We start from the raw sequence: 14,776 nt of genomic DNA on the forward strand, positions 1-14,776 counted from the left end.
AAAAAGTAGTTCCAAATGATACCTAAATTTCTTCAGGAGTTTATGCTATACGCAGCTAAGAAAGAGATAAATATACATTCACATATATTAATTGTTGGTTCCCCCTTGATCTTGATGTAGAATTGTGCCTTATTTTCAAATGAAGCTTTGATGTGGTCCATGTATTAATTTGTATGGTTTGGTTCATTTTCAATCATGTGTCACAAACATGGTAGGACAGACATGCCCATCATTTTGCCGAAAAAACAGGAGTATTAGCCCGGCCCCTTAGGGTTGCTTTCTCAAACAGTATTCACATGCATCATCTATGACGTGCCACACCCTTCATTGCATATGGATGTGTATATGTTCTTCTTTCTTTCTTTCTTAATTTCAAATGCTTTCATCTTGACATTGGTTTCTAGAAATTAGATGGGTCTAATACGAACGAGGCATGCAACACGCTGCCATGTATGACCTGCAAGTTGCCGCCTAATGGTTTTGTGTGCGCGTGTTGGATAAAGGTTGGGAGAAGTTGAAATGGTGAGGGTCCAAGTCATGGTTTTTGACAATAAGATGAAATGGTTAGGCATTGGGTGAAATGGGTGTGAACAAAATTAAAATTGCGGATAGAGGTCAAAAAGGAGGGGTGGCCCCCTTATTTCCAAGTAATATATAGTTATTGAACCTTCAGGACTTGCTTGGATGTGATATGAAAAGGAGATGCAATATATGTGTTTAATTATGACTGAAGCCAAAGAAGTACTCATCTTCAAATCATGGATTGTTTGAACTCCTAAGAAACCAAAAACAAATTAAACATCCTTATCAGTAGGAAGACTTAAAGCTGAAGATTGGCCCACAAGGGTGAGCAATATTTTTGGCTGATATATGTATGTAGTGCGACTAGTGACAACACTGGCCTATAATTCACCAATTTTCCCTATCGTGCTCGCCCAGCAGCCTCCAAAGAGAAAGTCCAAAAGGAAACAATGACAGGTCCAATCGCAATCACTTGCCTTCCCCCATTTAGTGTCTGATTCATTGTCGAGAAGTTTGATTTTACTCCAGACTTGTTGTTTGTTTGTCAATTTTACATATATATAATCAATAATTATGCAACTATGCAAAAGCCGTGTGGTATGGAAGTTGATAGTACAACGCTGTGGCCACGTCGCCCTTCGCATCAAAATCCAAAATTAATCAATAAAAGGAAACAACCGCCAGGTCCTGATCATCTCTTCTGTCTCCATTTGCAAGTTGGAGGTGGAAAAGAATTATTGAACTTTAGGTAAAGAAAATAAGAAATCCACCATTGATGCTGTCTTCATGAAATGAAATGAAATGAAAGAGAAGCTGCCTGCCATAGGGGTCAGGTGTGAACACTCTAGCTGCCCTAATAAAACTCCTGTCCTCAATAATTTCAGAGGTTGAAAGATTATTCAGCGCAATGTCGTGGACATTTCGGTTTTTCCCTTTTGAAAGTGACATGCTGGACAGAAAGTCGTGAGAAAAATCGTCCACCATTTGGTTCTTTCTCAGAAGCAGCATTCTGAGCGAGCAAGACTGAATGGAAGGAAGGCATATGTGATGATGATGATGGGATTCATCTTGCTTTATGACAAAGGACTAAATTGGACTTATTTTGCTAGGAATCTTTTGAATTAATGTTGTTTCACAACTATACACATACGTACAAGCTATATATATATACTTTCACCTACAATAACATGCATGGTTATTGCCTAGCTGCTCATGAGCCAAATTATACTTCATGTAATACCATGAAGCATCTGTCCCCACACGCTTCTTAATTGCCACTTGCAAAGGTACAACTGAATTCCAGTCTCCAAAATTAATTTTACATGATCATTACAAACTGTTCTTGGATGGTGCATCATGTGAATGCAATGACCATTTGATGTTGTTTAAAGTTGATACTACGGACACCCAAACAGTTCTGAACATGGGGGATGGGTGGTAACCACGCAAATTAGTGATGTCAGATCATCTGATTAGAATGAGGGACCTAATCTTTATTTTCTTCAATGAATTAGGTCAATAATCACTACCTAAGCACACGTATTATCATCGAGGTTTCGGGATGGTCCCCTTCCTCTTTTCTTTCACTTTTGTGGAAAAGCATCACAACTTTATCCATGACTTCCATGTAACCATGATTTGGTTACCCACTTTTCCTAGCTCCCCTGATTTCAATTAAAGTGAGTGTGCTTCATTTCTTGCTTACAACCCTACCCTCTGATGATGAACATCCAACGTGTCATAGGCACAACAAGGGTTTTGCTGAGATAATGAGACTTGCTCTTATTGATCCATACAAGTGATCAGTCGTGATTTTTATGGTAATTTTGTTTTAAATTTAGGTTTATGGTTTGTATGATCATGAGCTGTCAATACCAATCGGAAAATGTCAATGAAAGCAGCACTAGAGCTTTAAAATTCAAGAGGTGGTGGTGTAGTAAATGATTGACTAAGATATAAGTAATATCCATTGAGATTTTTGGGATGATGATGATGATGATGATGATACATGATTCATGCATTTTTAAAAGGGTTCCCCACTACGAACATTTGATATATCCAAGATGCCTCTTTATTGTATACTTGTTCCTAATGGTGGGTCACCATCCTTGAGAGCTTTTTGAATCATCATAGGATCTTCTCGGTGAGAAGCATATAAAACCAACCTTTGAAAAGATTAGAAAAAACAAAAGAAGAAAAAGAAGATGGGATAAAAGGGAGAGGAGCTGGCCATTGATGCTGCGAACTCTAATTGTTTTTTTTAATTAAGGAATTTTCGCTTTCCTAAGAATTCCATGCGAAGCTACTGGGAATCTCTGAGAAAATTTATGCCCAGTTTGATTGTTGAAAATATTCCACAGAGGTGGCCCTCCATGCATGGTCTTATATTATTCAAAATTAATGTGCCAAAATATAAATATAAATATTAACAATCATGCTAGCTACCAGCTGACTTTTAGTTTTGAATACAAGGCTTAACTTTGTGAACTTTAAATTAACGTGGATTTTGGTTCACTTTGTTGTAAGTTGGAAGAAAATGGGAATCATTTTCCTCAGAATGGCCTTCAGTTTTCTCGCATATTCCTTTCCTTTGAGTCACATTTCCCACTTTGGTCTCCCACACTAGACGTTTCCTTATCATCTATCTCTTCTTTCCATTTCACAAGTTGATATCCTCCCTTTAATAGGCTTAAAAAAAGAAGTGGAGGAGAAATATAAAATAGCTGTGATTATGTTCTCATCCTAGAATATCAATCTACCTTGAAGAATTGTTCAAATCACAAAACTATTAGAATTACATATCAAGTTGAACACGTGATGTTGGATTGTAAAGTCTGAATTAGTTTTGGTTACATTTTGTTTGAAATATCAAGGGTCAAGCTACCCAATTAACTAGCAGGTTGAAGGGTCAGTATCCCCTAGAGAAATTTTTTTTTATGTGATAATTGATGAGTTTGCTTTTATTATATATTTTAATATTTTCATATTTTAGGGTTTTTTTTTTTTTTTTTAGACTATGACTGCAATTGAAAGATTTTTTTTTTTTAGAGTTTCACCATTGTATTCCTTCTCATTCCTTTGATCAGTGAATTCTTAAGTGTCGGTGCACTCCGTAAACGTGTACTTTATTTTCTGTTTATGTGCATGCTTGATTTGATTAACAGGTGAGGCTCATTTCGCAATTAGGGACCCATAAAATTAAATTAAATGTGTTACATTTTCCCCAAAGTGTTAGTTGATTTGAATCCATGCCAAACAACACAAAGAATTGAAATTAAAAGAAAATAATTAGCACCCATGTAGCTAGCATATATATTATATATAACAATCCTGATTTTTTTATTTTTTATTCGTTGGCATGCTAACTTTCTTGTCCCCTATGTCTAGTTTGGTTAAATTTAAAACAAACTATTCTTTAAAAAAAAAAAAAGGTAGAAAGGTAGCTACAATGATGCAAGAAAGCAATAACAGTGGAAGTAAAGAAAGAGATGAGGAAGGTGGATGTGGGAATCCATTTGTCTACCCTCATCTGCTCTCTTTTTAGGTGGCAAATCCTTTTCTTTTATTTTCCTTCCATCTTTTCCCTTTTCTTTTTTCCATTGTGTGTGTTGTGTGCCCCGAGAAGTGCAAGACTTGAAGGTCTGGAGTTGGTGGTGTTTACTGTTTCATTTGACTCCATCTTCTATCATAATAATTTGGCTTTGGCGTGGGGGACCAAATTTAACCTATTTTTCCTGCCTACAAATTTACAAGTCATTTTTTTTTTTTTTGTTTGAAAAGAAAGGTTAAGTTTGAGAGATGATATGTTAATCCCATCATGCTTCTTCCACTAGAAAAGAAAAGAAAAGAAAAGAAAAGGTCACAAGTGAATGTGATAAACCAAGATTTGTTTTTTTGCTTGCAAATATAGTATTCATTGTTTTTGAGCTTTGAGAAAGTACTCTGAAGCTTCACTGGGCAATTGTTTTTCTACAAGATCCTTTTCCAAGTCCAATAAAAACAAGTAGAAGCACAATGTGCACTCATTCAATTCATCAAAGCCCCCTTGGCTGTGTAGTGGAAACCAATACAAAACTACATGAAGACCTTGACTTCTTTGTTTTTTTTTATCACTAGCTACTTCTTCATGGCTTATTCTTTCTTCTCTGATTTGTTGTGAGATTTCAAATAGTGATGATCATGCCTCCACCACTCATGGCTGCCCCCACACAATAAATTGAAGTGGGGTTTGATTCATCTGTGGAATTATAATGCTTCTTAACTTACATGGTTTACTCATAATTAAATAATTTAGCATATTGTTGTTGAGAGCTCAACATTCTAATACTTCCTTCAAGTCGTTTGTATTTTTCCTTCTTTCCGTCCTTGGGTGGGTATTCATTAAATCACGGGTGAGTGGGAAAGAAACAGAAGTACAAGGATTGAAGGTCAAACTCAAGATGATATACCAACCAAGAAAAATCACCACCCTTATAAAATGCCAAATGAGCTCTTCTAAATGAGAAAAATATTTAAAATACATTGGATATTTATTTCAAGATCTTTTTATGTGACTAACACTAAGGCTTAAATAAAATTAAAATTATTAATAAATTTTTCCATTTTTAAATGATTTATTCTATATTTAGAAGAGTTAAATCTGTAAAAAAAAAAAATTTTAAGCAATATATAAAAATAAGTTATTGATTTTGAATCCTTTTTTTTTTTTCACTTCTTCTTTCTTTCTACTTTTTCTCTTATATTTTCCTTCAAACTTTTTGAAAACCAAACATAACCTAAACGTTTCTATTGTGAAACAATTATTTTTTAAAATATATTTAATATGTCGAAATAGCAATATGAATATGAATAAGATATAAAGTTGAATCCAAATTTAATATAAAAAATAAAAGGAATCAAAGTCCTAATTATGGTGGGATATTGATTTCATTGATAATGATTTTATATTCTTATTTTCAATTTTAAAAAGTAATCTAAATATAATTTTTCATTATCTTTTCATGTTCCATTGTTTCATACATGTATTTAGTAAAATGCTTCCTCAAAAAAATTAAATTAAAAACTCCTAAATATGAGAATCTAGGAGGAGTTAGGAGATGGAACTTGGAAGCAAAGCTACAAATGGTAATATTGGTCTCCACATGCATGCACTCATACTAAAGAATGGAAAGAAAGCCTCATTTCCTTGAATTATTTACTTGCAAAGTACTTAGCCAAAGCTCTTTTATAGCCCTTTTAGATTTGGTACTTATATGTATGTATGCATGTAGGCATGATCTTTGTATATGTGTAAAGTTGATTGGGTTTTTCCCATTGTAGACTCTATACCAATTAAGAAACATATTACTCATTTAGGAAACGATTGCACCAAATTGGCCTAGGCCACCATCATCAGTACTATTTAGTTTGTATATCTATTTTGAACAGACCAAAACAAGACCCACAATCAATGCAATGTCCAATTTCAGAAAATATCCTTGTCAATTAACATAGTAAAGTTGCAATAGTTAAAAATTTGTCCAAACCCTAGCTCCATTATGGCCTTAAATTATTGATTCATAGTGGCTATTATTGAAAAGTAGGTGAAGGAAAATTTGCTATATAAACTTTGTCCACTTTATATTTAAAAACTATGATCATTGTATTAAAGAAAAATGAAGACTTTTGGACCAATTATTTTAATGGATTTATGATAAAGACAATGGTAGAATGTAACTTTCTATTAGAAAATTCTAAAGTGATTATGATTTATGTCTCATAAAGAGCCAATTAGGTGAATTAGTATCATGTGATGTAGCGCACCAAATCTATCATGGATGGGTCCTTTGGACACAAAATTCAAGCTTTAAATCTTATAAAATGTATTAAAAGAATATTTATGATAATCATTCTTGATTGTTCTATAATGGGTTTGAATAAAAAACAATTACTGCTTTCGAATCTCAATTTACTAGGCCTTAATAGAAGAACTTCATGAATTATTTCTTAATTAAGGTAGTAAGAAGTCTCTACTCAGCATCATGACTTAAGGTGGGATAAGGCTTACTTAACAACTTTAAGAGGGAAAGTCTCTAAAACATGCATGTTTGTATGAAATACATGTACTTTAATATTTAGATTTATCTAAACTCTCCTGCATATCCACCTTATTTACCTTCTTTCTTATTTCAAAAAAAAAAAAAAAATTGTAGTAGTAGTAGTGGTAGTAGTGAGATGTTTGGCACATAGGATAGTTCCTTCAACTTTGGTTTTTAAAAATTGTTTTTAATATAAACATATATATTTTTTGTGAACTTTTAAATTGAAAATTTTTAATTTAAGGGTTTAAACTTGTTTTTCAAAAATACACTTTAATTTTTAATTTATTAAAATATTTAATTTTGAATATTTATTTTTAGTTAATTAAAGCTTTTAAAATTTTAATATATATATATATATATATATATATATATATATATATATATATATATATATATATATATATATATATATATTATTTTTTTTAAATATTATAAAGGTGTGTAGAAAAAAGTGATTGGGGGCAAAATAACTTTAAAGAGATGACACCTTTAACGTTAATATTTCTATGTAAAAAACTCTCTTTGCATCATGTTTTTAATGAAATTTTTTAATATACAAACCTCCCTTATTAAAATCCCTAAAAGAACTTCTCAACACAAAAATATCTAGACTTTTTAGTACCGAACATTTATCCTTTATTTGGAGTTCTAAACTCGAATATATACTTTAAGTTTGGATATCAAAAACTAAGCATTACAAGAGTGTTCGGGTTTTTAGGATTGAACATAGTTATAATGTTCGGCCTTCTAGGTCCAGACACCATGGGTTGCATTGTTTTTTTTCTCTCTCTCTCCATTTACATTGCATTTTTTCTCGATGTCTCATTTCTAAATCATTTCTAAATTCTTTTTAATTGTTTTTCAATCATTTTAACAAGTTTTTTTTATCAAAAATTATATATGAATAAGCCCTAAAAGATATCCATATCGTATGTTATATTATTCAAACAAAATATATATAAAAAAAATCAAATTAGTTATGAATATACTTACAATAGTCTTCTAATAACAAATAAGCTTCAAACAAGATGATTTGAAGAAAAGATTTGTGTTGGAAAGAAATAGCTTAAGAGAATAAGAAACAAATGAGTTTGAGAAGTGATGCTAGAAAAGGTGTCTTGAATATTTTTTAAAATTGTAACATGGATATATTAATAAGTGTTTAATTTTTGGGTATACATGAGAATAAAGTAGATATAAATAGAGTTTTGGTAGATGTAAATATAATTTTCCTCCGATGTATTTTATTTTTTGACTAATAGCTATTTTTGTCTTAAAAAAATTGTAAATTAAGGTTATTAAGTATTCCTTTTAATTGTAGATTATTTTCTATATTATGGAATAAAAGAAGAAAAAGAAAGAAAGAAATTGGAATGGAAAATAATGTATTTACTTTATTAGTAGGTATCATTTTTATAGAAAATCATAGTATTTTACAAATTAATCATATGATTATCTAAAAGTTCTCATGTCCTTAACACATTTTCTTAACAAACTTCTTATTTCATCTCATTTGATTTTGGGATTTTTTTTTTTTAATATTTAGACTTCAATGTTTAATCATATTGCCATTAATTTACAAATAATTAAATACTTATTAATAAAATATTTGGTTAAAAGGGATAAAATAATCTCAAATTGTGAATCTAACTCTTCCCTAGTTTTATCTTGAAAAGCAACCCATTTTTTTTTTATATAAATGATATTTATCATTTCAAGTATTTACATATAGGTTTTTAAACAAAAGATTACTTTTACGATGACATTTTTGTTAAAAATAAGACAAAAAATGACAAATGGTTAAATTTTAAAAATTGGGATTTCACTTATCCTTTTAATCAAATAATCATTATTTTATTGTTGATACAATTTAATTTAATTTAATTTAAATATTTGATATTTTATTAAATGCTTTTTCAATAGTAGGTTATTTTTCTCTTAATTTCAAGCTTTTTTTTTAATATTTAGATTTTTATGTTTAATCAAGTAATTATAATTTACAATTAACCACCTAAGTTTTTAATATTGTGCTATATTTATATTACCATGTCATTATAGATATTTTTTTAAATAAAAAATATATTATTTTCAATTTATTTGTATTAAATTATGTAAAAAAAAAAAAAAAAAAAATCCTTCAAATCTATTGTTGATTAGAAAAAAAAAAATTCTAAAAAATACTTAAGAAATTCTAGTCAAATTTCTTGCTATGTTTAAAAACTCTTTTAAAAATATCCTTTGAATTTTTCTAAAAGTTATGTAACAAAGAATTTCTAAAAAAAAAATATGAAAAAATTCTAGTCAAATTTCTTTCTTTTTTAAAAAAATTCTTGAAAATATTGTTTGAATATTTATTTATTTTTTTTGTTTTAAAAAAAAGTTAAACCTTTTTGGAAATAATCTTTATATTTTTTTCAACTTAATTTTGATATACTAGAATTCTTCTATCATGGCTAATGTCAATAATTACCAAATTATAAAAATATTTTAAAAAAAAATTGTCAATAATCTTAGTATTTTTGTCATTTAATTTTGATACACTACGATTTCTTCTTTCGTAGCTAATGTCAATAATTACCTACTTTATTGAATGATATGGAGAACATTATTTCTCAAATACAAAAATGTATTCATATTTATTATAATCCACCTCTTCTTTTTTTTTTTTTTCTACTTTTACCCCTCCTATACAAAAATGTTTCATGTCTTTGACATTTTTAGTAAGGATATACATATATTTACTTCATATTTTATTACAATAAATACAAAAGATTAATAAAAAAAATAAAAACCTAAGATTAACCAAAGTATAGACACACTTGTAATTCTAAAAATAATGGACAATGATGGAAAACATATCTCTCTCTCTCTCTCTCTCTCTCTCTCTCTACATATATTATAATTATTTTCATTGTATATTTTCTTATAAATTTTTGTTTTCTAGATATATTTTATCATATGAAAGTGTAATTGAGGTATTAACTAATGCAAACTAAATATATGTTTGAAAGAAATATACATACATATGAGGAAAATTCAAACAACTTAAATAATTTAATAAATAAAATTTAGCAGCACATTTTATATTCATTTTTAGGGATCATGTGATAGGAAGGGCTTAATTGAGGGTGATTATGATAAAAAGGAAATATATATATATATATATATCATAAATTCCTAGAATATCATGGTTGGATCTTATTGAAATTTGGGAAATATCTTAAATATTGAATGAAAAATCAATTTGATGAAAACGGACCAAAGCTAATATAAATATTGGGAAAAAAGAAAACTCAAAGAAAGTATAATTCAAAAATTGAAGTTGTTTTATTGAATGAAATAATATTCTTATAACAAAATTTATGACATTGATAGACATAATAATAACTCATCTTTCTCCACTAAGTGTCTCTTTCTCTTTCTCATATATTTATCTCATCTCTCATAATTTTTTATCCTCGTCATCTAGAATACTTACAAAAATATTCCACTTGTTTTCCTTATTTTATAAGGAATCTAATTACAAACACATATCAAGTTTGGGAATATTTATGTTTCAAAAAGAAATATATTCTAAATAGCCATTTAAGATACTTTCCCAACAATAGGAAAATGGTCAAAATTAGCTATTTATCATAAAAAATTGTGAAAAAATCAACCACTTTCATAGATAAAATTCTAACCTTAATTTCATTTTCAACCATTTTGAAATTCGAGATTTGAGTGATACTAAACGAAATTTTCATAGTACTTTTATTAATGACAATTTTATAAAGAATCAATTCATACTTTTTTTATGATATGCTTATAATACATTACATAATAAAAAAAATATAACTTTTGAATGAATTCTTAGTTATCATTTCAATAATTCCCTAAAATTTTTAAAGTAATTTTTAAAATTTTATCAAACATCTAATTTTTATAAAAGAAACATTTTCAAACTAAAAAAACTCAAAATATACCAACTCTAATTCTTCATAATTATTAAATTAAAATTTTCTACTAATTGATATGAAAATTTATGATCTACAACATTGGTTAATTTGGTGATAATATCTTAGCATAGGATATTTATACCATTTTTTTAATCGTCATTTTTACAACATAATTATTGACATATAGATACATATGACAGGGTATTCATAAAATTTCTTCCATATTTTCTTTTCTCCTAAAATAACTCATGATGAAAATAAATAAAAATAAATTTAATAGTAATATTTATATTATTTTTTAATAATTTTTTTTATCACTTGTTGACACGATATAATAACATGTGATTGATTGATATTTGATACCCAATGACACAATTTTATACCATATTTTAGGGGCTATATTATTATCACGTGATGATATAATAGGTGATAATGATAGCGATAAGAATATTCTAAAGAAATGTTTTTCATACCATCTCTTCTAATTATGGATTATTAGTCCCTAAAAGAAGCATTTTGCACCAAAGTTTTAGGGAAATGTTTTATTGCGTGATGACAGAATAGGTGATAATAATGAGAAGGGTTTGCATACCATGTTTTGAAATATCTGTTTTAATGAAAATGGATGAGAAAAAAAAAAAAAAAAAAGAAAGAAAAAGAAAAAAGAAAGCATGGAAAATTGTAGTAAATGGTGAAAGGTGATAATAGAGGGAGCAAAAATTGAAGGCCCACTCACACACAAGTCACACCCTGATGGAGGTGGGGGCCGGGGGTAGTGGAGGGGCAGCATGAGAGAGATTCATCAATGTCTGAGTTGTCCGTACAGAGACAGCCCGGTTGAAAAAGAAAGAAATTGGGGGAGACAAAGTTTGCAAAACGGGGAAACCACTATGAAACAGAACGCGGGCCCCACTCACACGCTCATTAATGTGGGTCCACACATGTGGCGACATAAAGTCACACATACACCTCACACGTGCGACACGCCTGGGCCCCATCCCCCCTAACTCTCTCTCTCTCTCTCCCTCCCTCCCTCACGTTCCCAACGAGCCCCTCTCCTTGGACTCTACCCCCATGCCCTGATGACGTGGCCGCCGTTTCACCGCCACCACTTTTCGTCTACGTGGCGGATATGCAGGGTGTCAGTTACTCACCCCGAAATCACAGCTCCTAAATGAGGTGTCCAAAGGGAAATTACTCAGATACCCCTTGGGTCGAATCGGACATGGGGAAGTGGGAAGGGGGTTTTGGGAAGAGTGTTTAAAAGGGTGATGCAAAATTTGGAAGTACAAAATCCGGGGAATTAAATATATGTTGATAAGTTTTTGAGGGGATTGGATTTTTTCTCTCCCTAGAAACTCTTTCTTATTTTGTTTTTGACTCTTTCTCTCTCTAAACTAACCGCTAAATAAAACCCGAGCGAACTCATTCAGACACATCTCTATTGCATGCTCTGCTTCTCTCTCTCCCTCTCTCCCCCCTTTCCCCCTCCTCTTTCTATCCTCATTTTCTTGAGAAAATACTAGAAGAAGAATCACCGGCAAACTACAAATACAAGCTTCCATGGCGGTTGAAGCTCCACATGTGAATCTCTTCCCTTCTCAACCCATCACCAACAGGTATTTTTTTTTTCATAGATTCCTGTTAATTGATTTTTTTTGTAATGATTTTTTTCCTTACGTTTTCTTTGAATTTTGATGCAGAAGTTTTCCCAATACGAACAATGGAAACTATCACACACTGATACAATCTGATCTTCCCCTGGCTGGGGCCATCGCGGAAACGTTCTTGCCTATGTATCAATCAAGCTTTTGTGATGCAAAGGCACCGGTGAAAGCGGACAGTGGCCTCACCTATAATATTCCAGTTCCGAGAAAGCGTTCAAGGGATTGGATGAGCAATCAGCAAAGCGTTTTCGACGTTTCATCCCTTTTCGGCGAAGAACTGTCCCTTCAGATGCAACAGCAGCAATTAGAGATTGACCGTTTGATAGCGGAAAATGTAAGAAACTTAACAGGATTCAAAATTTTCATTTATTTATTTATCAGTTTTCTCAACGACCAAACAGAAATTTTTGAATTTAGAAAATGGAATTGAATTGGATTGAATCTGTTGCAGACAGAAAAGGTGAGATTGGAGGTCCAGGAAAGAAGAAAGCGGCAGTCGAGGATGCTGGTGAATGCAATTCACCAAGGAATCGGGAAAAAACTAAAAGAAAAAGACGAGGAGATACAGAGAATCGGGAAACTGAATTGGCTCCTCCAAGAAAGAGTGAGAACCCTTTCAGTGGAGAACCAGATATGGAGAGAGCTAGCGCAGACGAACGAAGCCACCGCTAACTCCCTCCGCACCAACCTGGAGCAGGTTCTGGCGCACGTGACAGAGGAGCGGCAGTGCGGCGGCGGCGGAGAGGCTGGCGCAGCAGAAGAAGAGGCAGAGTCGTGCTGCGGAAGCAACGGCGAGGAGAGGGGGGAGTGTGGCGGGGAAAGAGGAAACGAAGGTGAAAAAAGCGAGAAGCGGAAGTGTCGAAAGTGTGGGGTGGGGGAGTCATGCGTGCTGTTGCTGCCATGCAGGCATCTGTGCATCTGTACGGCGTGTGGGTCCACCACCCTCACTACATGCCCCGTATGTAACTCTGTCATTAATGCTAGTATCCATGTTAACATGTCCTAGAAACAGTGAACAGACCACACACCTTCAAGACTTAGAAGGAGTACAGCATTATCAGATTACACCAATTTTTTCATTTCTCTCTTTATCATTTTTGGTATATGAAAATGCTCTCAATGGGCACCAAGCATTTCCCTTGACTGTCTGACTTACCTCCAACGGTAAAATGGTAAATATCATTTTATGGCTTTCATTTTTAAACGACAAATTAGCTTTCAAAAAGGGTTTATAAATGTAAAGTATTTTTTAATGAAGCTTCACTGAAAAGTCTACTGCCATAATCTCTTTACAAATAAATAAACAGAAGGATTCCAGTGCACTATGTCTTCATAATTGCACTTAGAATAACACAATGACCTACTACCATGTGGCATCATACCCCTATTTTGAGTATCTTCCTTTCTCCCCATATATACATATTTAAGAAAACAAAATGTCAGCTAAATTTAGGATTGCTTTCAAAATTGGATAAGTAATAAAGAAGATAAAAATGTTTCATATATGTTGCTTACGATAGATTCTATCTACTAAACAATATATGAGTAAGGGAAAGATAAGATAGGAAGGAGGAGAATGGTTCATATAACATTACAAGACCCCACAAGTAGTTGGGGATGGAGATGTGATTGTTTAGCATATTTTAATTCTTATTCTTGGAATTTAACAAAAATATTCCAAAGGGAAACTTCTAGCCTCCTTTGTTTTAAAGTTTAAACCATTTAATAATTTTTTTTGGTGATAAACAATATGGATTTTGAAAGATCTACGTTTATTGATTAATTTATGTTTTAAGTTTCTCAAAAACTTGAGGGTAAATGAGAAGAAAAAAAAATTAAATTTAATAATTTATTTTTATACATTTCCCAAAACTCATTTTACTTATTTATGTCTATTATAATAAAATTAAATAATTTTAAAATATTTAAATTTTATATTAATTTTAATTATATTTGATTTTTTTTACAAATCAAATATGAATAAACTATTTTTTTAAACATTTTTTTAATATTTTCTAAAACCAAACATACCCATAATGAACTTATTTCTATCAAATAAAATGTGTAGAAAGCGGTCGTCCATTAAAATAATTGAAATTATTATTTTTTTATATTTTTCAAATTTTAATATAAATAAGTGAAAAAAAATAAAAATTATTAGGAAAGTGGAATTTGAGAAAAATGAAACCCCATTTGATTATTATTTAAAAAACAAAAAAAGGTTGAAACTAAAGAGGCATTAAATTTTTTTTCATACACAAATTATTATTATTAGAAAAAAAAATAGAAAGTGTTTAAAAAGCTAAAATAAAATGGAAAACTTAGGAGTAAATTAATATATTTTTTAATAGCTTAGTTTAGATATTGAGAAATAGGGGTAGAAAATAGAATAAAAGCAGTTGGGGATGTTGGGGATGGAGGTGACCAAGTGAGAAATGGGAACAAGGAAATGACACGTAATGAAACCTCAGCAGCAGATGGTGATGGGACTCAGAGGTTATTATTGATTGGGGGGCCCACCGCCCACCCCACCACACCTAATTCGTTCATTTTAATTTATTTATTCACC

At 31.0% G+C, this 14,776-nt stretch overlaps 1 protein-coding gene across 3 annotated transcripts in view; it reads left to right on the forward strand.

Moving 5' to 3' along the window:
• LOC117924110 (E3 ubiquitin-protein ligase BOI) overlaps positions 1-13,350 on the forward strand; it is a 92,479-nt gene extending 79,129 nt beyond the window's left edge. Inside the window, exons 1-3 of one of the 3 annotated variants that reach the window (XM_034842675.1) lie at positions 11,886-12,159; positions 12,247-12,541; positions 12,659-13,350. In XM_034842675.1, coding sequence (XP_034698566.1) covers positions 12,104-12,159; positions 12,247-12,541; positions 12,659-13,213 — 906 coding nt within the window. In that variant the 5' untranslated portion in view covers positions 11,886-12,103 and the 3' untranslated portion in view covers positions 13,214-13,350. Of the gene's footprint in view, positions 1-11,885; positions 12,160-12,243; positions 12,542-12,658 lie in introns of those variants that run through there. The other 2 variants (XM_034842671.1, XM_034842674.1) reach the window with 2 other exon arrangements.
• The last annotated feature ends 1,426 nt before the right edge of the window (positions 13,351-14,776 follow it).

This window comes from Vitis riparia, chromosome 10, assembly GCF_004353265.1.
Source record: "Vitis riparia cultivar Riparia Gloire de Montpellier isolate 1030 chromosome 10, EGFV_Vit.rip_1.0, whole genome shotgun sequence".
Lineage (NCBI taxonomy): Eukaryota > Viridiplantae > Streptophyta > Magnoliopsida > Vitales > Vitaceae > Vitis > Vitis riparia.